The following is a 21,413-nucleotide window of genomic DNA, read 5'->3' as shown; positions in this document are numbered from 1 at the left end:
GATGCAGCCTTCGAACGAGCCTTGCTCCAATCAGTGAAGACTCCAACCCCACCTCCTGAATTTAGGCTTGTGAGTCACCTGATTGGAATCAACATGAACAAGCACTTGAAGAAAAAACGGTTAGTGACCTTCTCGTAACTGTTGTTCTTCGAGGTGTGTTGTTCATATCCATTCCAATACCCACCCTCCTGCCCTCTGTCGGAGTAGCTGGCAAGAAGGAACAGAGGGGATGGCAGGTCAGCAAGGCTCTATATTGGGTGCCATAAAGGTGCGACTTCAGGGGTGGCTGGACTGACCCGATGGATGCGGCTAGAGGAAAACTCTTCCGGCTCCTGTGCACATGCGTGCGCACACACCCGCTTGGAATGGGCACGAACAACACATCTTGAAGAACAATAGTTACGCGACGTGAGTGAGTGTTTTTTTGGATACTTATGGCTCAATATACCAAAAGTTATAACACAAGGGTGCGGTATTAGATAGTGTCTGCTGCAGACCACCACATCCCACTGTGGAACAGGATGACCTCCTTAATCACCAATCTGTAATGTCAGAAAAAAAGCTGCGTGATCACAGTTGATTTCAATTTGAGTGACACATGCTGGAAGTCTCCTGCTGCCAATACTGAAACATCTTTGGAAAATATAAACATTACACATGATAATTTCCTAACTCAAAAAGTGTTGTAGGAATTCTATATTAGACCTCTTCGTGACAGATAAAGAACTGAACACAGAACTAAAAATCAGTAGTTAGGTATTGTAGAAAATTGATAAGGGAAGCAAAGGGGAACATGGAGAAATCTGTAGCCAGCACATACCTGCTTGGAATGGGGGTAGCGGACCCGCACCATCTTTAATTTTTATCTTTTTCTGACATGTTTGTAGAACCCTTCCTGTTGTCTCTAATGTTCCTTGCCAGCTGTGACTCATTCTTTGTCGTGGCTGTCCTGATTTTGTCCCCACACGCTCGCACTATTCCCAGGTACAGTTCCTTGGTGACATCCCCTCCTTCCATTCCCTGTGGGGTAGATTAAATCATGATTGGATGGTTTTCCCTGTGACCTGCTTTAGTTCAGTAAGGGCTTATTTTGGGGACGGTCCATGGCTCGTGTGACACAGGAGGTCAGATTGAAGATCACAATGATCCCTTCTGGCCTTGGAGTCTATGAATCTGTGATCGCATCAGTCCCTTCTGGCTTTACAATCTGTTAATCTGGTCTGACCTCCTACATAGAACAGGCCATTAATGTTCCAGCCAGTTTTCCTTATACTGTTTCCCAGTAACTTGAGTTTGACGAAATCATCTTTCAGAAAGGCATCCAGTCTGGATGAAAAATCTGCCACTTCCCGTGGGAGTTTATTCCAGTGGTTAATCACCCTCCCTGTTAAACCTGTGTCTGTCTTCTAACTTGAATTTCTCTGGGTTCAACTTCCAGCTATTAGTTCTTGTCCTGCCTTTCATGGCTAGATTGAGGAGCTCTTTACTACCTGGTATCTTCTCCCCAGAAGGTACTTTACACTGTAGTCAGGTCACCTTTTGTCACGGATCCACAGGATCAGGGCTACACCCCAGCTTTTAAACAGTCCTTTCGAGGAACCCCTTCAACGTGCCAGACCCAGCCTAGAGGATCTCACTTTTCCGTCAGGGCAGGCTATGGGGCGTCACTGAGCCTCTGGGCTCCAGCCCTCCTGTTTCATCCCATCAGCTCTGTCCAGCGTGAACAACTGAAGTAGACTCTTGGTCAGAGACTTTTACACTCTTCAGGGACTAGTGTGCCTCAGCAAGTACTTCCAGTGACCCCAGGCAGCCCTTTCAAACCAGAGCAACTGCACCAAGCATGGGGCATCCTTAGGGTACCGCAAAGGAATGAAGGTTAAGAACAGTCTATCTGGCCAAACCAGAGCCATCCAGTAGCCAAGCTGTGTTCAATTCCATTTCAGGCTCTGTCTCTCGCTGAGCTCTTTGTCAGCCCCAGAGGAGAGCAGGCAACTTCTTCCAGAAGCCCATTCTCTGTCCACAGCCTGTCACATCTCAGCCCTCTGTTCTGGTCATCGGGGCTTCCCATTGTCCTGTTCAATTCTGTATTGACCTGAGTTGCTTTCAGCCCGTTCCAGCCTGTTCCTTAACTCTTTCATTGCAGCCCAGACAGCGAGGTGACACCCACACGTCATGTCCTGTGCTGCCCCTAAGAGCAGATTTAGCCTTGTTTCCCCACCAGCTGGCAATGCGGAGGACAGAGGGAAACTGAGGCACACACAGGCTTCATAAAAATATTACAGAAAATTCTGTCTTCATCCCACCTTTCAATCTTTCTGATGCCTCATGTGGTACACAAGGTAGTGAGTCACGTCACTACCATCAGCCCGTAGCGTGAGGAAGCCAGCCCAGGGGTCAGCTTCCTGACCTCACCAGCCACAGGCATCACAGGTACTCCCCTCTCGACTGGGCACTCACGACACTCTCAGAGCCACTGCTCCCAAAGGAACAGGACACCCCCAGGTCACTGCTCCACTTGGTTCGCAGCACTTAGACTTATTTATAGTGGAAACAAGCGAGCGCTGATTTCACCAAGAGGAGGTTCCAGAAGCAGCAAGTCCAATTAATGGCAACAAATGGTTACACAGAAAGTACAATTGTAACATACTTTCTAGAGCCTCAACTTCTCTAACAAGGCCTTTCAGTGTCCCATAAAGCTTAGCTCACCCAAGGGTTCTCTCCCAGTGTTAAACCGGTAGGCCAGCTGTGATCTCCATTCATAAAACAAGCCAGCTAGTTCCCTAGACGAAGGATACCTGGGTGTACTCTGCACCCCCAGATACAGTTCCAACCATTCATTGTATTCACTTGTAAATAGGGCACTCCACAATGGTTGCAAAGTCTTCAGGGAAGATTCTAGACAGGAAAAAAGAATCACTTGATTAGCATTTTGCTCAAACGGTAAATAGGTGTTCATTGCAAAGCATACGACAGTCAATCTGCATACAGTCAGACAGGTAGATACGGGTCTCCCGCTTGAAATAAACTTGTTTATCACCTTCTGGTGACCAGCCCCAACTCAAAGACCATAAGTGCATGACTTTCAATATATATATACACACACACATAACTCCTTATGTATTTTTATGTACACACATCTCACAGTGATATAGGCTTTCAAGAGAGACCTGCTAACAACAGTTATGTAAGCACAAGACCCAGGGGATCCCTATAACCCCATGCCCTCTGCTAGTGGGCACTAAGAGATCTCTAGGTTACAGTTTTCTTTTTAATGAACTAAACCAGGGGTCGGAAACCTTTCAGAAATGCTGTGCCGAATCTTCATTTATTCACTCTAATTTAAGGTTTCACGTGCCGGTAATACATTTTAACATTTTTAGAAGTCTCTTTCTGTAAGTCTATATTTTATAACTAAACTATTGTATGTAAAGTAAACATAGTTTTCAAAATGTTTAAAAAGCGTAATTTAAAATTAAATTAAAATGCTGATCTTATGGAGTGTGGGGGAGTCTGGCCCTGCACCGCTCTTCCTGGGACCCACAGTGACTCTCAGCCAGCCAGTAAAACAGAAGGTTTATTGGACAAGAGGAACACAGGTTACAGCAGAGCTTGCAGGCACAGTCAGGACCCCTCCATCGAGTCCTTCTGGGCTTTCAGGGTGCTTGGATCCTAGCTAGGATACCCTGAATTCCGCCCATCCAGCCCCAAGCCCAAACTCAAACTGCTTCCCTCCTGCCACTCCCTTCCTTTGTCCACCCTTCCCGGGCAAAGGTGTTGACCTTTCCCCTCCCTTACCTAGCTCAGTTTCCAGGCTCCGGTATTGTCCATCCCCTAAAGTCCCTACTCCATCACATCTCTCCCCCCTTCGAGACTGAACTGAGCGGGGTCACTCTGCCCAGTGACCTGGGGAAGTTCAGGGCCCCCTCTCCGGGACAACACGTCCACTATCAGGTTGGCACTTCCCTTCACATGGACCACATCCATGTCATAGTCCTGCAGAAGCAGGCTCCACCTCAGGAGCTTGGTGTTGGCTCCTTTCATCTGGTGCAGTCAGGTCAGGGGAGAGTGGTCGGTGTACACGGTGAAGTGTCGCCCAAAGAGATATGGCTCTAGCTTCTAAAGGGCCCACACCATGGCCAGGCATTCCTTCTCGATGGCCGCATAGTTTTTCTCCCCAGGTTAGCAGCTTCTTACTCAGGTACACGATGGGATGTCTCTCCCCCTTTTCATCCTCCTGCATTAACACCGCCCCCAGTCCCGTGTCTGAGGCGTCGGTGAACACCATAAAGGGTTTGTCAGAGTCTGGGTTTGCCTGAACTAGGCCACTAACCAGAACCTCCTTCAGCACCCAGAGAGCATCCTGGCGCTCCTCGGTCCAGACCACCTTGTCTGGCTTCCCTTTCTTGCACAGCTCAGTGATGGGGGTGGCTATGGAGTTAAAGTGGGGCACGAACCTTCGATAGTACCCCGCCATCCCAATAAAGGCCTGGACCTGCTTTTTGGTTTGGAGAGCGGGCCAGTCTCTGATCACCTCCACCTTGGCTGGTTCCGGCTTCAGGCAGCCGCTCCCCACCCGATGGCCCAGCTAAGATACTTCAGCCATCCCCACCTTGCACTTCTCAGCCTTTACTGTTAACCCAGCCTCCCGGAGTTGGTCCACACTTGTTTAACCTGGGACATGTGGTCCTCTCAGTTCCAGCTAAAGACACAGATGTCGTCAGTATACGCCACGGCAAAACTCTCCATCCCCTGCAGTAGTTGATCCACCAGGTGCTGGAAGGTGGTCGGCGCTCCCTTGACGCCGAAGGGCAGGGTCAGAAACTCGTAGAGCCCCAGAGGGGTGATAAAGGCCAATTTCAGCCTGGCCTCTGCGTCCAGCGGCACTTGCCAGTAGCCCTTTGTAAGATCCATGGTGGTGAGGTACCGAGCACCTCCCAGCTTGTCAAGGAGCTTGTCAGGCCTGGGCATGGGGTAGGCATCAGATACAGTGATGGCATTGAGCTTTTGATAGTCCACACAGAACTGGATCGACCCATCCCTTTTGGGGACTAGCACCACTGGCGAGGCCCAAGGGCTGGAGGACGGCTGGATCACCCCCAATGCCAGCATGTCCCCGACCTCTCTTTCTAGGTCCTTGGCAGTTTTCCCAGTGACCCGAAAAGTGGAGCATCTTTTAGGGGGATGTGACCCGGGTCTCCATCCGGTGGACAGTCAAATTAGTGCGTCCAGGCTGGTTGGAAAACAGCTGTCGGTATAGATGCAGTACCCCTCTGATCTCAGCGTGCTGGGTCGGGGTCAGCTGATCAGAGAGGGGAATCGCCTCCAGGGGGGAACCAGCTCTTGTCCCAGGGAATAGATCCACTAAAGGGCCATCTCCCTGCCCCTCCCAATGTCTACACACGGCCAACACCACATTCCCCCTGTCATAGTATGGTTTCATCATGTTCATATGGTACACCCGACGGTGATGTGCCCGGTTGGACAGCTCCACCACATAGTTTACCTCATTCAGTTGCTTGATAACCTTGACGGGCCCTTCCCAGGTGGCCTGGAGTTTGTTTCTCCTCACGAGGATGAGAACCATCACCTGATCCCCGGTGGCGAAGGCACGGGCCCGTGCCATGCGGTCATACCAGACCTTCTGCCTCCTCTGGGCTCGGGCCAGATTCTCCCTGGCCAGGCCCATGAGCTCGGCCAGTCTTTCCCGGAAGGTCAGGACATACTCCACCACTGACTCTCCCTTGGGAGCGGCCTTCCCCTCCCATTCGTCCCTCATCAGGTCTAGGGGCCCCCTTACCCGCCTTCCATACAACAGTTTGAAAGGTGAAAACCCAGTAGATTCCTGGGGTACCTCCCCGTACGTGAACAGCAAGTGCGGTAAGTACTTGTCCCAATCCTGCGGGTGCTGGTTCATAAATGTTCTTAGCATCATCTTCAGTGTCCCGTTGAACCTTTCCACCAGCCCGTTGGACTGGGGGTGATACGCTGAGGCCCAGTTGTGCTGGACCCCACATTTCTGCCATAAGGACCGGAGCAGGGCCGACATGAAGTTGGACCCCTGGTCCGTTAAGACCTCCTTGGGGAACCCCACCCGGCTGAAAATTGTCAGCAGCGCATCTGCCACTGTGTCTGCTTCGATAGAGGACAAGGCCACCGCCTCGGGGTAGCAAGTGGCAAAATCCACCATCACCAGGATGTATTTCTTCCCTGACCGGGTCGTCTTGCTGAAGGGTCCCACTATGTCCATGGCCACCTTCTGGAAAGGTTCTTCCGTGATGGGTAAAGACCTCAAAGCTGCTTTCCCCTTCTCCCGGGCCTTCCCCACCCTCTGGCAGGGGTCACAGGATTGACAGTATTGTCGGACATGGGTAAAGACCCCAGGCCAGTAAATGTTGTGTAGCAGGCTCTGCCTGGTGCGCCGGATTCCCTGGTGCCCAGCAAGAGGGATGTCATGGGCCAGGTACAGCAGCTTGTGGTGAAACTTCTGGGGAACGACCAGCTGCCTCTTGATCCCCCATGACTCTACTTCCCCTGGGGGAGCCCATTCTCGGTACAGGAACCCCTTCTCCCACAGGAACCGCTCCTTGCAACCTCTCCTCATGGTCTGTACCGCACTAAGGTCAGCCTGGTCCCTGGGCTTCCGCAGGGATGGATCTTTCTGCAACTCGGCCTGGAACTCAGCAGCTGGGACAGGGATGGGGACCGGCTCTCTCTTGCTGGCTGGGTCGGAGGCCACAGCCTCTCTGAACCGTGCCCGTAGGCATTCCCCGCCCCCTGGGTTAGGGTCCGGCACCTCGAGTCGAGTACCTTCCCCGTTGTCGGGGTGCAGTGCCCTTTGCCAACTCTGACTACGAGTCACGTCCAGGGCACTCTGGGTGTTACTAGGCCAGTCCTCAAGGTCCCCTCCCATTAACACGTCCGTGGGCAAATATGGGTGTACCCCCACATCCTTGGGGCCCTCTTTGGCCCCCCACTTCAGGCGTACCCTCGCCACGGGCACCTTGAATGGGGTCCCGCCCACGCCCATCAGGGTCAGGTAGGTGTCGGGCACCATCCGATCTGAGGCCACCACCTCGGGCCAGGCCAGCGTCACCTCTGTGGCCGTGTCCCAGTACCCAGTGACCTTCCTCCCATCTACCTCCAGGGAAACAATGCACTCTTTCTGGAGGGGCAGCCCCGCGCCCACCTGGTAAACCAAAAACTCGGAGCCTGGAGCATTCAGCCCCCCAGAGGAGCTGACCTGGGGACCTCCTCCCTCCTTCACAGGTGGTATGTTGCCAGCCCCCCTTTCCTGGGAATGTAGCCCCTCCTCCGATTGGGTTTTTACCCAGTCCACCCTCTGCGGTTTGGGTCTGCTTGGTCTGTCCCTGAGCTTGGGGCACTGGGCCCGTATGTGGCCTCGTTGGCCACAGCGATAGCAGCCCATGTCTTGTTGGTCCCCTTGAGTGGGTCGGAGGGACCTGACTCTGGATGTTCCCCTTTTGGGGGGGGTTCTCCATAGGCCCCCTTTGGGAGGTCTCATGATTACTCTGTCTCTGCGTTGAGGCAGGCCTGCTCCTTCGAGACTCCTCCCTGCCATCTCCTGCCCGACTGTCCACAAATTGGTCGGCCAGCTGGCCTGCGTGCTGTGGGTTCTCCGGCTTCTGGTCCATCAACCACAGCCTCAGGTCGGACGGGCACTGCTCGTACAGGTGCTCCAGTATGAACAGGTCAAGCAGGTCCTCTTTAGTTTGGGCCCCAGCTGTCCACTTGCGGGCATACCCCTGCCACCGGTTGACCAGTTGTAGGTATGTGACCTCACGGGTTTTACGCTGGCTCTGGAACTTTTTCCGGTACATCTCAGGAGTCAGCCCAAACTCGCGGAGCAGGGCCTGTTTGAACAGTTCGTAGTCCCCTGCCTCCGCCCCTTTCAGTTGAGTGTAAACCTCCACAGCTGTGGAGTCCAGTAAGGGGGTGAGAACTGCGATCCTGTCTGCAGGGTCAACCCTGTGCAGCTCGCAGGCATTCTCAAAGGCCGTCAGGAAGGTATCTGTGTCCTCCCCCTCCTTACGCCGGGGCAGCAAGTGCTTATCAAAGCTCTTTGTAGGCTTGGGTCCCCCCTCACTCACCGCAGCCGGGGCCTCGCTGCTCCTCAGCTGGGCCAGGTCCAGCTCACGTTTACGCTGTTTCTCCTTCTCCTCCCGCTCATGTTTACGTTGGTTCTCCTCATGTTTACGCTGGTTCTCCTCATGTTTACGCTGTTTCACCTTCTCCTCCAGCTCTTGCCTCTTTAACTCGAACTCCTCCCGTTTCAGCTCCCTTTCATATTCCAGCCACATCCGCTCCACGGATGCCGAGCGTCGCCGGGAGGATCCCCTGCTGGGGGGTGAGCTTCGCCGGGAGGATCCCCTGCTAGCCGGGGGGGTCACGGTGCCCTCGGCATTCACTGGGCTCCTCCTCGCCCTTCCCCTAGGCATAGGAACGGGGGGGGTGGGTCTCGGGAAGCCCTCGTCCGCCGGCTGACCACTCCGAGCAGGGACAGACACTGGTGCCTGCGCTGCATCTGCTCGGCTGCTTCCCCCAGAGACAGGGCTCCGTTCATTCATGCGATTTCCCTGCTCCAGCTGGGCAATCAGCTGGTCCTTGGTGAGTCTCCCTCTGTGCAGCCCCCTCTGCTTGCACAGCTCCACCAGGTCGCACTTGCGCCGCTGGGCAAACGTCTTCCTGCTGGGCACTCACAGGCCGGGGTGCTCGCCGCTCCCCACGGTTTCCAGGGGGACCCCTAGTGCACCAGCCCTTCTTGAGGTCACCACCTCTCTGCCAGGGTCGAGCTGCAGACTCCTCCGCCCCTGGGACCGCTCACTGCAATCCCCTGGGGGACCCTGTTACTGCAAAGTCCTTCTCACTGGGCACACACTCCCAGGGGCTAATCACCCCTTCGTTTTACTGCTCCCCAGTCACTTACTGCAGGAAGCGCCGTCCACGGGGTGCAGTATCTCCCGCCGCTGCCACCAGTTGTCACGGAGTGTGGGGAGTCCAGTCCTGCACCCCTCTTCCTGGGACCCACAGTGACTCTCAGCCAGCCAGTAAAACAGAAGGTTTATTGGACAACAGGAACGCAGGTTACGGCAGAGCTTGCAGGCACAGTCAGGACCCCTCCATCGAGTCCTTCTGGGCTTTCAGGGTGCTTGGATCCTAGCTAGGATACCCTGAATTCCGCCCACACTGCCCCAAGCCCAAACTCAAACTGCTTCCCTCCTCCCACTCCCTTCCTTTTTCCCCCTTCCCGGGCAAACGTGTTGACCTTTCCCCTCCCTTACCTAGCTCAGTTTCCAGGCTCCGGTATCGTCCATCCCCTAAAGTCCTCCCCTGCTCTCCCATTCCCCACACAGACAGCCCCTACTCCATCACAGGACCCTTCCCAGGCAGCCTGGAGTTTGTTTTTCCTCACAGGGATGAGAACCATCACTTGATCCCCGGTGGCGAAGGCGCGGTCCTGCGCCGTGCGGTCATACCAGTCCTCCTGCTTCCTCTGGGCTCTGGCCAGATTCTCCCTGGCCAGGCTCATGAGCTCGGCAAGTCTTTCCCAGAAGGTCAGGACATGATGTTCGTCCATCGTTGTCGATGAAGACCTCAACAACTCATTCGTTCAATGACCGGGCTCTGTGCGTCCGAAGATGACTGATCAGTCCAATTCGGGCGTGGAACGTCCTGTCACACATCAGGCAGACGTGATGGCACTGTCGATGATGTGCGGGCAGCCCTGGACTTGCGTAACTCACGCTTTCTTTCAGCCTCAGCAGTACGCCTCGCCTCAGAGATATTACTGCCTGTGTGAATGAGGCTGCGCCATGCTGGACGGTTCAGTGCGAGGGTTTCCCATGTGGCAGTGTTGATCTGGACGGACTTCAGAGAGATCTTCAGCATGTCCTTGAACCGCTTCTTTTGTCCTCCATGGGACCGCTTTCCCTGGGTGAGTTCTCCATAGAAGAGCTGTTTTGGAATGCGCTCATCTGACATTCTCACGACATGTCCAGCCCATCTGGTCTGGGCTCTCCTCAGCAGTGTGTGAACTGACGGCAGACTGGCTCTGGTAAGGACTTCAATATCGGGCACTTTGTCCTGCCATCTGATTTTTAGAAGCTTTCGCAGAGAGGAAATGTGGAAGTGATTGAACCTTCGTGCATGACTCCGCTAGACAGCCCACGTCTCGCAGGCGTACAGCAGAGTTGGAAGCACCGCTGCTTGGTAGACCTTCAGCTTGATTGGTAGGATGATCCCTCGACGTTCCCAGACGTTGGAGTGCAAGCAGCCAAATGCAGAGCTAGCTTTAGCAATTCAGCAGTTTACTTCATCATCGATTGACACTGCTCGGGAAAGGGTACTGCCCAGGTACGTGAAGTGGTCCGCTGCCTGAAGTCACTGTCCACTTACAGTGACGGACGGTTCTGAGTAGGGAGCGTGGGGAGCTGGCTGGTGCATGACCTCAGTCTTCTTGATGTTAATGGTGAGACCGAAGTTGTTGCATGCAGATGACAACTTGTCCATACTGGCTTGCAGGTCAGGACATACTCCACCACTGACTCTCCATCGCTGTGAGCCCGTGGCCTGGAGGAAAGAGCTTTCTAGTGTAGAGCAGCAAGTCAAGCATTCGAATCCCACGCTAGCTACCAGCTTAGCGCTTAGGTGTATAATATTTCCTAACCAGATCAGCCACACCATCACCGGTTCATTCACCTGCACGTCCACCAAGGTAATATATGCCATCATACTCCAGCAATGCTCCTCTGCTATGTACATCGGCCAAACCAGACAGTCACTACGGAAAAGGATAAACGGACACAAATCAGACATTAGGAATGGCAATATACAAAAACCTGTAGGAGAATACTTCAACCTCCCTGGCCACACTATAGCAGACCTTAAGGTGGCCATCCTGCAGCAAAAAAACTTCAGGACCAGACTTCAAAGAGAAACTACTGAGCTTCAGTTCATCTGCAAATTTGACACCATCAGCTCAGGATTAAACAAAGACTGTGAATGGCTTGCCAACTACAAAACCAGTTTCTCCTCCCTTGGTTTTCACACCTCAACTGCTAGAACAGGGCCTCATCCTCCCTGATTGAGCTAACCTCATTATCTCTGGCTTGCTTGCATATATATACCTGCCCCTGGAAATTTCCACTACATGCATCTGACGAAATGGGTATTGAGTACAGGATTCTTTGCTACTTTTACAGATCCAGACTAACACGGCTACCCCTCTGACACTCTCCATCAGGAGCGGCCTTCTCCTCCCATTCGTATCTCATCAGGTCCAGGGGCCCCCTTACCCTCCTTCCATACGACAGTTCGAAAGGCGAATACCCAGTAGATTCCTGGGGTACCTCACTGTACGCGAACAGCAGGTGAGGTAAGTACTTGTCCCAGTCCTGTGGGTGCTGCACCATCTTTAGCGTGCTGTTCAACCTTTCCACCAGCCCGTTGGACTGGGGGTGATACGCTGAGGCCCAGTTGTGCCGGACCCCACATTTCTCCCACAAGCACCGGAGCAGGGTCGACATGAAGTTGGACGGACCCCTGGTCCGTTAAGACTTCCTTGGGGAACCCCACCCGGCTGAAAATGTTCAGCAGCGCATCTGCCATGGTGTCTGCTTCGACAGAGGGCAAGGCCACCACCTCGGGGTAGGGAGTGGCGAAATCTACCACTACCAGGATATATTTCTTCCCCGAGCGGGTCGCCTTGCTGAGAGGTCCTGCTATGTCCATGGCCACTTCTGGAAAGGTTCTTCTATGATGGGTAAAGGCCTCAAAGCCGCTTTCCCCTTGTCCCAGTCCTTCCCCACCCTCTGGCAGGGGTCACAGGATTGGCAGTACTGTCGGACATGGGTAAAGACCCCAGGCCAGTAAAAGTTCTGTAGCAGCCTCGGCCTGGTGTGCCGGATTCCCTGGTGCCCTGCGAGAGGGATGTCATGGGCCAGGTACAGTAGCTTGTGGCGAAACTTCTGGGGAACCACCAGCTGCCTCCTGATCCCCCATGACTCTGCTTCCCCTGGGGGGCCCATTTTCGGTACAGGAACCCCTTCTCCCACAGGAACCTCTCCTTGCAACCTCTCCTCATGGTCTGTACCGTACTGAGGTTAGCCCGGTTCCTGGGCTTCCGCAAGGAGGGATCTTTCTGCAACTCGGCCTGGAACTCAGCAGATGGGACAGGGATGGGTACCTGCTCTCTCTCGCTGGCTGGGTCTGAGGTCTGAGGCCGCAGACTCTCTGAGCAGTGTTCCTGGGCGTTCTCTCCCTACCAGGTTAGGGTCCTGCGCCTCGGGCAGAGTGCCTTCCCCGTTGCCAGAGCGCAGTGCCCTGCGCCGACTCTGATTGCGGGTCACGACCAGGGCACCCGGATGTTGCTTGGCCAGACCTCCAGGTCCTCCCCCCATTAACACCTCCGTGGGCTAATATGGGTGTACTCCCACGTCCTTGGGGCCCTCCTTGGCCCCCCACTTCAGGTGTATCCTCGCCACGGGCACCTTGAATGAGGTCTCGCCCACGCCCATCAGGGTCAGGTAGGTGTTGGGCACCATCCGATCTGAGGCTAACACCTCGGGCCGAGCCAGCGTCACTTCTGCGCCCGTGTCCCAGTACCCAGTTACCTTCCTCTCATCTACCTCCAGGGGAACAAGGCACTCTCTCCGGAGGGGCAGCCCCGCGCCCACCCTGTAGACCAAAAACTCGGAGCCTGAAGCATCCAACCCCCCAGAGAAGCTGACCTGGGGCCCTCCTCCCTACTTCGCAGTCGGTATGCAGACAGCCCCCCTTTCCTGAGAACACTGCCCCTCATCCAGCTGGGTCTCTACCAAGTTAACCCGGTGTGGGGTCGGTCTGCTCAGTCTGTCCTTGAGCCTGGGGCAATGGGACAGTATGTGGCCCCTCTGGCCACATTGATAGCAGCTCATGTCCCGTTGGTCCCCTCGAACCGGTCGGTTGTCCCTGATGCTGGGCGTTCCCCTTGGGAGGGGGTTCTCCCTGTTTCCCCTTTGGGAAGTCCCAGGATGACTCTCTGCATCGCGACGGGCCTGTTCCTTTGGGACTCCTCCCTGCAACCCCCCGACTGGCTCTTCACAAACTCATCGGCCAGCCGCCCTGCATGTCACGGGTTCTCTGGCTTTTGGTCCCTCAACCACAGCCTCAGGTCGGATGGGCACCGCTCATACAGTTGCTCCAGTACCAGCAGTTTAACCAGAACCCCCATCGTCTGGGCCCCATCTGCCCACTTGCTAGCGTATCCCTCCATGCAGACGGCTAGTTGCAGATATGAAACCTCAGGGGTTTTATCCTGACTCCGGAACCTCTCCCGGTACATCTCAGGAGTCAGCCCAAATTCGCGCAGCAGGGCCTGCTTGAATAGTTCATCGTTCCCTTTCTCCTCCTCTCCCAGCTGGCGGTACAATGCCACGGCCTTGGGGTCCAGTAAGGGGGTGAGAACCGGAGCCTGTCCGCAGGATCTACCTGGTGCAGCTCGCAGGCTGTCTCAAAGGCATCCAGAAAGTCATCCATGTCCTGCCCCTCCTTACGCTGGGCCAGGATGCATTTATCAAAGCTCCGCGCAGTCCTGGGTCCCCCCTCACTCACCGCAGCTGGGGGCTCGCTGCCCCTCTGCCTCGCCAGTTCCAGCTTATGCTGACACAGTCTCTCTTTCTCCTCCAGTTCCTGCTGTCTTTGTCTCTCCTCATGTTCCCTCTGTCTTGCTTCATGTTCTCTCTGTCTCTCACGATCCTCCAGCTCTCTCAGTTTTAGCTCTCTCTCCCATTCCAGCTGCTTCCGCTCCACGGATGCCGAGCATCGCCAGGATGATCCCCTGCTGGCTGGTGACCTTCGCCGGGATGATCCCTTGCTGGCCGGGGGCGGTCACGGTGCCCTCGGTAGCAGCTGGGCTCCTCCCCGCCCTTCCCCTAGGCATAGGAAGGGGGAGTCTCGGGAAGCCCTCAGCCTCCGGCTGACCCCTCCCAGCGGGGACAGACACTGGTGCCTGTGCTGCATCTGCCAGGCTGCTTCCCCCAGAGACGGATCAGTTCATTCAAGCGATCTCCCTCCTCCAGCTGGGCAATCAGCTGGTCTTTGGTGAGCCTCCCTCTGTGCAGCCCCCTCTGCTTGCACAGCTACACCAGGTCGCACTTAAGCCGCTTGGCAAACCTCTTCCTGCTGGTCACTCACAGGCCGGGGTGCTCGCCGGTCCCCACGGTTTCCAGGGGGACCCCTAGTGCACCAGCCCTTCTTGAGGTCACCACCTCTCTGCCAGGGTCGAGCTGCAGACTCCTCCGCCCCTGGGACCTCTCACTGCAATCCCCCAGGGGACCCTGTTACTGCAAAGTCCTTCTCTCTGGGCACACACTCCCAGGGGTTAATCACCCCTGAAGTCGTCCCTTCGTTTTACTGCTCCCCAGTCACTTACTGGAGGAAGCACCATTCACGAGGTGCAGTATATCCCACCACTACCACCAGTTGTCACAAAGTGTGGGGAGTCCGGCCCTGCACCCCTCTTCCTGGGACTCACAGTGACTCTCAGCCAGCCAGTAAAACAGAAGGTTTATTGTACAGCAGGAATGCAGGTTACAGGCACAGCCAGGACCCGTCAGTCGAGTCCTTCTGGGGGTTCAGGATCTTTGGATCCCAGTTTAGGATTCCCTGAATTCCAACCACCCAGCCCAAAACCGAAACTGAACTCAACTCTACTCCCTCCAGCCGGCCCCTTCCTTTGTCCAGCTTCCCGGACAAAGGTGCTGACACACCTCCCCCCGCCCACCACCTGGCTCAAGTTACAGGCTTAGATCCTGTCCCTCACCTAAAGACATCCCCGGCTCTCCCATCCCCCACACAGACAGTCCCTGTCCATCGCATATGCCACCAGCTTGCTCAGCTCACTGCCATCCTGGGGTTCTGTTCACCTAGGCTGGCAGCAGGCTGAGCAGGGCCTGCGCCTGGAACCCCATACCTGGGGGAGGGGAGAGTTTCAGGGATCAGGGCAGAGGGCTGGGGGAGGAGGTTCAGGGCCAAGGGCTGAGGTGTGTGGAGGGTTCAGGGATCAGGGCAGAGGGCTGGATGTGTGGAGGGTGTGGGGGGGTCAAGGGTCAGGGCAGAGGGCTGGGTGTGGGGGGGTGCAGGGCAGAGGGATGGGGCTGTAGAGATGCAGGGCAGAAAGCTGGGTGTGTGTTGGGGTGGGGGGGGTGTGGGGGGTGCAGGGATGGAGGTATGGGGGGTGTAGGGCAGAAGGCTGTGGGGGGGTCAAGGGTCAGGGCAGAAGGCTGGATGTGTGGGGGTGCAGGGCAGAAGGCTGAGTGTATGTGTGAGGTCAGGGCAAAGGGATGGGGCTGTGGGGGAGTTCAAGGCAAAGGGATGGGGCTGTGGGGGTGCAGGGCAGAAGGCTGTGGGGCGGGTTCAAGGGTCAGGGCAGAGGGCTGGGGGTATGTGGGGGTTCAAGGGTCAGGGCAGAAGGCTGGAGGTGTGGGGGGGTGCAGGGCAGAAGGCTAGTGTGGGAGGGGTCAGGGCAGAGGGATGATGCTGTGGAGGGGTTCAGGACAGGGGGATGGGCTTGTGGGGATGCAGGGCAGAAGGCCAGGTGTGTGTTGGGGTGGGGGGTTCAGGCTAGAGGGCTGGGGGGTGTGGGGGGTGCAGGGATGGAGGTATGGGGGGTGCAGGGCAGAAGGCTGTGGGGGGGGTTCAAGGGTCAGGGCAGAGGGCTGGGGGTGTGTGGGGGTTCAAGGGTCAGGGCAGAAGGCTGGAGGTGTGGGGGGGTGCAGGGCAGAAGGCTAGTGTGGGAGGGGTCAGGGCAGAGGGATGGGGCTGTGGGGGGGTTCAGGGCAGAGGGATGGGGTTGTGGAGATGCAGGGCAGAAGGCTGGGTATGTGTTTGGGGCGGGGTTCAGGAAAGAGGGCTGGGGTGCTCGGCTTGTGGGAGTGCTCCCACCCCAGGACATGCCCTCTTCTCCCCCCCCCACAGGCCCCCTCCCTACCTCTCTCAATCTGCTCTATGGATCTGTGCACACGCTGCCGCTCTTCCCCCGCCCTCTTGCTAGCACCATCAGCTGATTGGTGCAGGAACGGAGAGGGGGCAGGGCAGGAAAGCACCGCGCCGGGGGGGGGGGGGGGAAGAAGTGGGGGAGGGGGAAGCTTGGCTGCTCCAGGACCAAGCTTCTGCCTCCTGCCCCCACAGGGGAGAGCGGTGGGCGGGGGGGCTGAGTTAGGCTGGGGGCCGGGACCGCGGCAGGCAGCTGCGTGCCACTCAAAATCAGCTCGCGTGCCGCAGGTTGCCGACCCCTGGAGCTCTTTAGGTCTCTCGCCCTTGGGTCTCCAGTCCTTGAATAATTTTGTGTGTCAGCCAAACTTGTTACCTCGAAGAATGAAATGAGATCAGTTTGGCCACCTGTTTTCCACAAAACCATTTTAACTGGCATTAATTTATCTTCCCGGCTTTTAATTCTGTTTTGATTGAATCATGTAGCAGCTTTTCCATTATTTGCATGAGATTGATATCAGGCTAACTGGCCTGTAGGTACCTGTGTCATCACACTTGCCTTTTTAAAATATTGCCACAGAGATAGCACTCTTTTGGGTTTCTGAAATTTCCCCAGTATCCCAAGGTTGATTACAAATTAACATCATTGGGCCAGAGATCTCCTCAGGGCAGCTCCTTTATGACTCTTGGGTGCAATTTATTAGGATCTTCTGATTTAAAAATGTGTATTCCCTAGAAGATGTTGCCTAACGTCCTCCTAAGTTACTACTGGTCTGGAAAATACTTCAGCATCCTCATGTGTTACGAATACTTCTTGCTTGTTTCTAGATATAGAACAGAAATATTTGTTGAACTCTCCTACCTTTTCTGCATCCTTATTAACTGTTCTATTGTCTTCATCTAGTAATGGGCCTACATCAATACTAGGATTTCTTTTGTCCCTGATATACTTAAAAAACTCCTTATTGTCTGTAGTGGCCCAGGCATGGATTTTTCCCTGACGTCCTTAGCTTCCCTTATTAATTTTCTGCACTTTGTAACATTTAATTTATAGAATCATAAAAATGTAGATCTGGAAGGGACCGCAAGAGGTGGTCTTGGCCAGACCCCTCCGCTGACAAGACCAAGTATATCTAGACCATCCTTGACAGGTGTCTGTCTAAGCTGTTCTTAAAAACCTCCAATTATGGGGATTCCACATCTTCCCCTAGAAGCCTATTCGTGATTCATAGATTCTAAATCCAGAAGGGACCATTGCGATCTAGTCTGACCTCCTATATAGCCCAGGCCACAGAACTTCCCCAAAATAATTCCTACAGCAGAGCGGTTAGAAAAACATCCTGTCTTGGTTTAAAACGGGTCAGTGATGGGAGAATCCACCATGAGCCTTGGTAAATTGTTCCAGTTACCTCAATGTTAAAAATGTATGCCTTAATTCCAGTCTTATATTCCAGATCCTATCCTTATAGTTACAAAGTTTTTCCTAATATCTAACCTACATCTCTCTTGCTACAGATTAAGCCCATTACTTCATGTCCTGCCTTCAGTGAACATGGAGAAAAACTGATCACTGTCATCTCTGTAACAGCCCTTAACATGTATGAAGACTGTTATCATGTCCCCCTGTAACGATGCTGGTTCTGGCGGGACCCAACTGAGAGTGCCAATTCAGGACAAATTGCTTAAAACAGGGCAGTTACAGTCCAAGGCTGGGGTTTTTCCACCTCTAAGGGAAACCAAACCAGTCAGACAAAGAGGACTTGTGGTTAGCCAGTGGGATGAGACCAAAGTCACACAAGCAATTCCCTTAGACACTCCAGTTTCCCAGTATCACCACCAGTGCCACTTGTTATGGGGACAAATGGTTATGAAAACCAATACCCCAGTAAAAGAAAAAAGGTTCTCTTGATCCCAAAGGACCAAGCCCCAGACCCAGGTCAATATACACATCAGATCTTATCCATAAATCATGCTGTTGCCAATCCTTTAGAATCTAAAATGTAAAGGTTTATTCATAAAAGGAAAAAGATATAGATGAGAGCCAGAATTGGTTAAATGGAATCAGTTACATACAGTAATGGCCAAGTTCTTGGTTCAGGCTTGTAGCAGTGATAGAATAAACTGCAGGTTCAAATCAAGTCTCTGGAACATCCCCCCTGGGATGGGTTATTCAGTCCTTTGTGTAGAGCTTTCTTGTAGCAAAGTCGCTCCAGAGGTAAGAAGCAGAATTGAAGACAAGATGGAGATGAGGCATCAGCCTTTTATAGTCTTTTCCAGGTGTAAGAACATCTCTTTGTTCTTACTGTGGAAAATTACAGCAAAATGGAGTCTGGAGTCACATGGGCAAGTCCCTGCATACTTTGCTGAGTTACAAGGCATATCTGCCTTCTCTCCATGGGTCAGTTGTGTAGCTGATGGCCCTTAATGGGCCATCAAGCATGCTAGGCAGAGCTAACACCAACTTGTCTGGGGTGTCACCCAGAAGCACAGCACAAGTTTGAAATACAGTTTAGAGCCAGTATTCATAACTTCAACAACAAAATTGATTCACACATATAGACAGCGTAATCATAACCAGCAAACCATAACCTTGTCTTAAACACCTCATTTGACCCCCTTTATACAAGATTTGGTGCCACTACAGGACTTTGGTTGCAACCATTTCTATATGGTCCCAGTTCAAATCAATAACATGACACTCACACAGATGCTTTTTTTAGTCTTAGGACTACTCATGCTCCATTTTTCAACCTTTCGCCATAGGTCAGATGTTCTAAACCTTTTATCACTTGTGTTGCTTTTTTCTCAACTGTCTCCAATTGTCTACATCTTTCTTAAAATGTGGCACCCAGAACTGGACACAATAATCCAGCCAAGGCCTCACCAGTGCTGAGTTGAGTGGGACATTTACTTTTCATGTCTTATGTACAACAGTCCTGTTATACATCTCGGAACATTAGCCTTTTTCATAACTGCATCACTTTGTTGACTCATATTCAATTTGTGATCCACCGTAATGCCAGATTCTCCACTGGGAGGGTGGACAAGAACACAGCCTGTTCCCCCTTGCTCCCAGAGTCCCATCCTCACTGCTGATCTGCTCCCGCTCAGGCCTGGCAGTGTCGGGATGATGAGCAAAGGGCTGGGTGCCTTGGTTGCCTCCTGGGACATGATTCGTTCTATGCTGCTTTTTGATGTCTAATTGCTGCCTTCACTTCCCCACTGAACAGGGTGGGCTGCCAGCCAAGTGAACTCTTCCTTGGGGGCATGTTGGCTTTTTGGCCATTGAACAGCCTCATCGCGAGCTTCCCATTTCTATCCACGTTTCCCTGTCCACATTTCCCCTAGGCTTTAGGAACTAGCCCTTCTAAGGAGCCACGTGTTTGTTACTGGTTGGGGCATGTCTCTCTTCGCTCTCATCCAATGTAACTGGCTGCTGACCCTGGTCCCTAGGCAGCTGCCTGCTTCCAGGCCAGGGATGGTTTGGCTGTGGCTGTTTGCGGTCCAGGATAGAGATTCTGGTGTTGGGTGTTCAAAAATTATCTATCGTTTTTGGAAGCTCCAGTTTCTCAAGATCTGAGAAGAATCCAGAGCGAAGTCTGTGCCCTGCCCTGGGCTGTCTGGTCTGAAGGGGAAGTCACTCTGTCCCTCCAGCATCTGCCCTTTGGCAACCAGCTGGTGCAGGGTCCAGTTTGCTGCCAGGAGCCAGGCAAGTGGAGCTGGACCTGCAGAACTCTGGTTGGGTCTGCTCCAGTCTTGGACAGGTCCTGACTCCGCTGTTAGTGCTGCGGAGAGCTGTTAAGGCAGCTAAGCGCTGCTGGGTTGGGAGCACTGGGGTTACTGCACTAGCAGAGTGTGCATGACTTCCAGCCCTGTGTGCTGGGGGCTCTGGGGCCCTGCTGGGTGGCTACAGGCCCTGGCAGCCTTTGGGAATGCAGTACTGGTGCTGTACACCCATGCCCAGGCATGTCAGTTGCCAGTCTTCCCCCTTCTCAGCTGGAAGCTGCACCTGGTTCTGTGGGAGCCCCAGGCCCACTGCATCTCTGCTCTCACCTCCACCAGGGAGCGGGAGGCCCTGCCTCCTTGCCACCCCACTGTGGGGGCTGGTTCTCCGAGCCAGGACTCCTGGTGGGGAGACCAAATGGCCCTGTCTCCGTGGCTGCAGAGCCACTGCAGGAGAGAGCCTGGTAGGAGAGAAGTCTAATGCTTCATTCATCTCCCATGCCAGGGCGACGAAGCCACCCTCTCCCCAGAGATTGGGAAGACCCCTCTTCCCATCTTCAGTCCTTGCTCTGCTGCTGCCTTCCTGCATCTCAGCCCGCGTTGCTAGCTGGGCTTGGCATGCCACCCTGCCCGACCATCTGCCAGCTGCCTGTGGCCCTTCCCTCAGCCTGGGTCTTGCTTGTTCCTGAAGCTTCTCTCTGGCTGTGGGAAAAGGGACCCCTTGGCCCTCACGTTCTCAGTTCGGGTCCTGTGCACCAGGGTGGTGCCCCACCATCCCTGCACTCTGCCCTGCAGCGCCTGGCTGTTGGCAGAAGAAACTGTTCCCCACCAAGACCCCACCAGTGAGCTGCCTGGGGGTGTGCAGACCCCTGACCCCGCACCGCTGTGTCTTGCAGATGCTGGCTGAGGAGGAGAACGGTGTCCAGGCTGCCTGGGAGTCAGAGGAATCGGATTGCTCGGGTGTCGAAGGGGGTTCTGGTCCAGAGTCCGATGGCTCCAGAGTGCGGGTGGGGCAGGAGCCCGAGGAGCCGGCCAGTCTTGCGCGGCTGGAGCCCACCAGCTCCAGAGTCTGTGGGGCGCAGGAGGAGGAGGAGGAGGAGGGGAGCTGCTGCAGTGATGAAGGGGAGGACGGCAGTGATGTCTATTTCTATTACACCATTGGCGAGCGCTGGATTGACTATCTGGAGAGGACCGAGGAGGGCAGTCTCATCCGACACGTGCGGCCAAAGGTAATGGGCGCAGGGCAGTTGCAAACCTGTTGGGGACAAGCACGTACGGGTCTGGGGGCTGCCGTGGGGCATCGGCTGATCGCTCCCCCCGGGAACAAAGGAACTGGGCCCAGGGGCAGCCCTGTACCACATTGGGGGGGGGGGGGGCGTTGTGTGGCTGAAGGAGAAGTGGGCAGCACCAGAGTAGAGCAGAGATTGAACCTGGATTTCCCCACCCACCACCTGAGCGGAACAAGGAGCCCTGCAGGGCAGGGTCAGCTCTAGCTTGGGGGTATGGGGTTGGTCTGTCTGTCAGGGGGATGGGAGTGGTACTGGTTCTGTCGGGGATGGGGGTGATACAGGGTCTGTCGAGGGGTGGTGGGGTATGGGGTTGGTCTGTCGGGGGAGGGGGGTGGTACTGGCTCTGTCGGGGGAGAGGGGTGGTACTGGTTCTGTCTGTCGAGGGGTGGTGGGATATGGGGTTGATCTGTCTGT

General features: G+C 54.6%; 1 protein-coding gene across 3 annotated transcripts in view; it reads left to right on the top strand.

Moving 5' to 3' along the window:
* LOC127034980 (F-box/WD repeat-containing protein 7-like) overlaps positions 1 to 21,413 on the top strand; it is a 58,747-nt gene that overhangs the window by 21,609 nt on the left and 15,725 nt on the right. Inside the window, exons 1-2 of one of the 3 annotated variants that reach the window (XM_050924399.1) lie at positions 11,221 to 11,392; positions 20,607 to 20,939. In XM_050924399.1, coding sequence (XP_050780356.1) covers positions 20,607 to 20,939 — 333 coding nt within the window. In that variant the 5' untranslated portion in view covers positions 11,221 to 11,392. Of the gene's footprint in view, positions 1 to 11,220; positions 11,393 to 19,576; positions 19,697 to 20,606; positions 20,940 to 21,413 lie in introns of those variants that run through there. The other 2 variants (XM_050924410.1, XM_050924390.1) reach the window with 2 other exon arrangements.

This window comes from Gopherus flavomarginatus, chromosome 1 (assembly GCF_025201925.1).
Source record: "Gopherus flavomarginatus isolate rGopFla2 chromosome 1, rGopFla2.mat.asm, whole genome shotgun sequence".
Lineage (NCBI taxonomy): Eukaryota > Metazoa > Chordata > Testudines > Testudinidae > Gopherus > Gopherus flavomarginatus.
The sequence above is the reverse complement of the archived record's forward strand: the minus strand, read 5'-3'. Positions and strand labels throughout refer to the sequence as shown.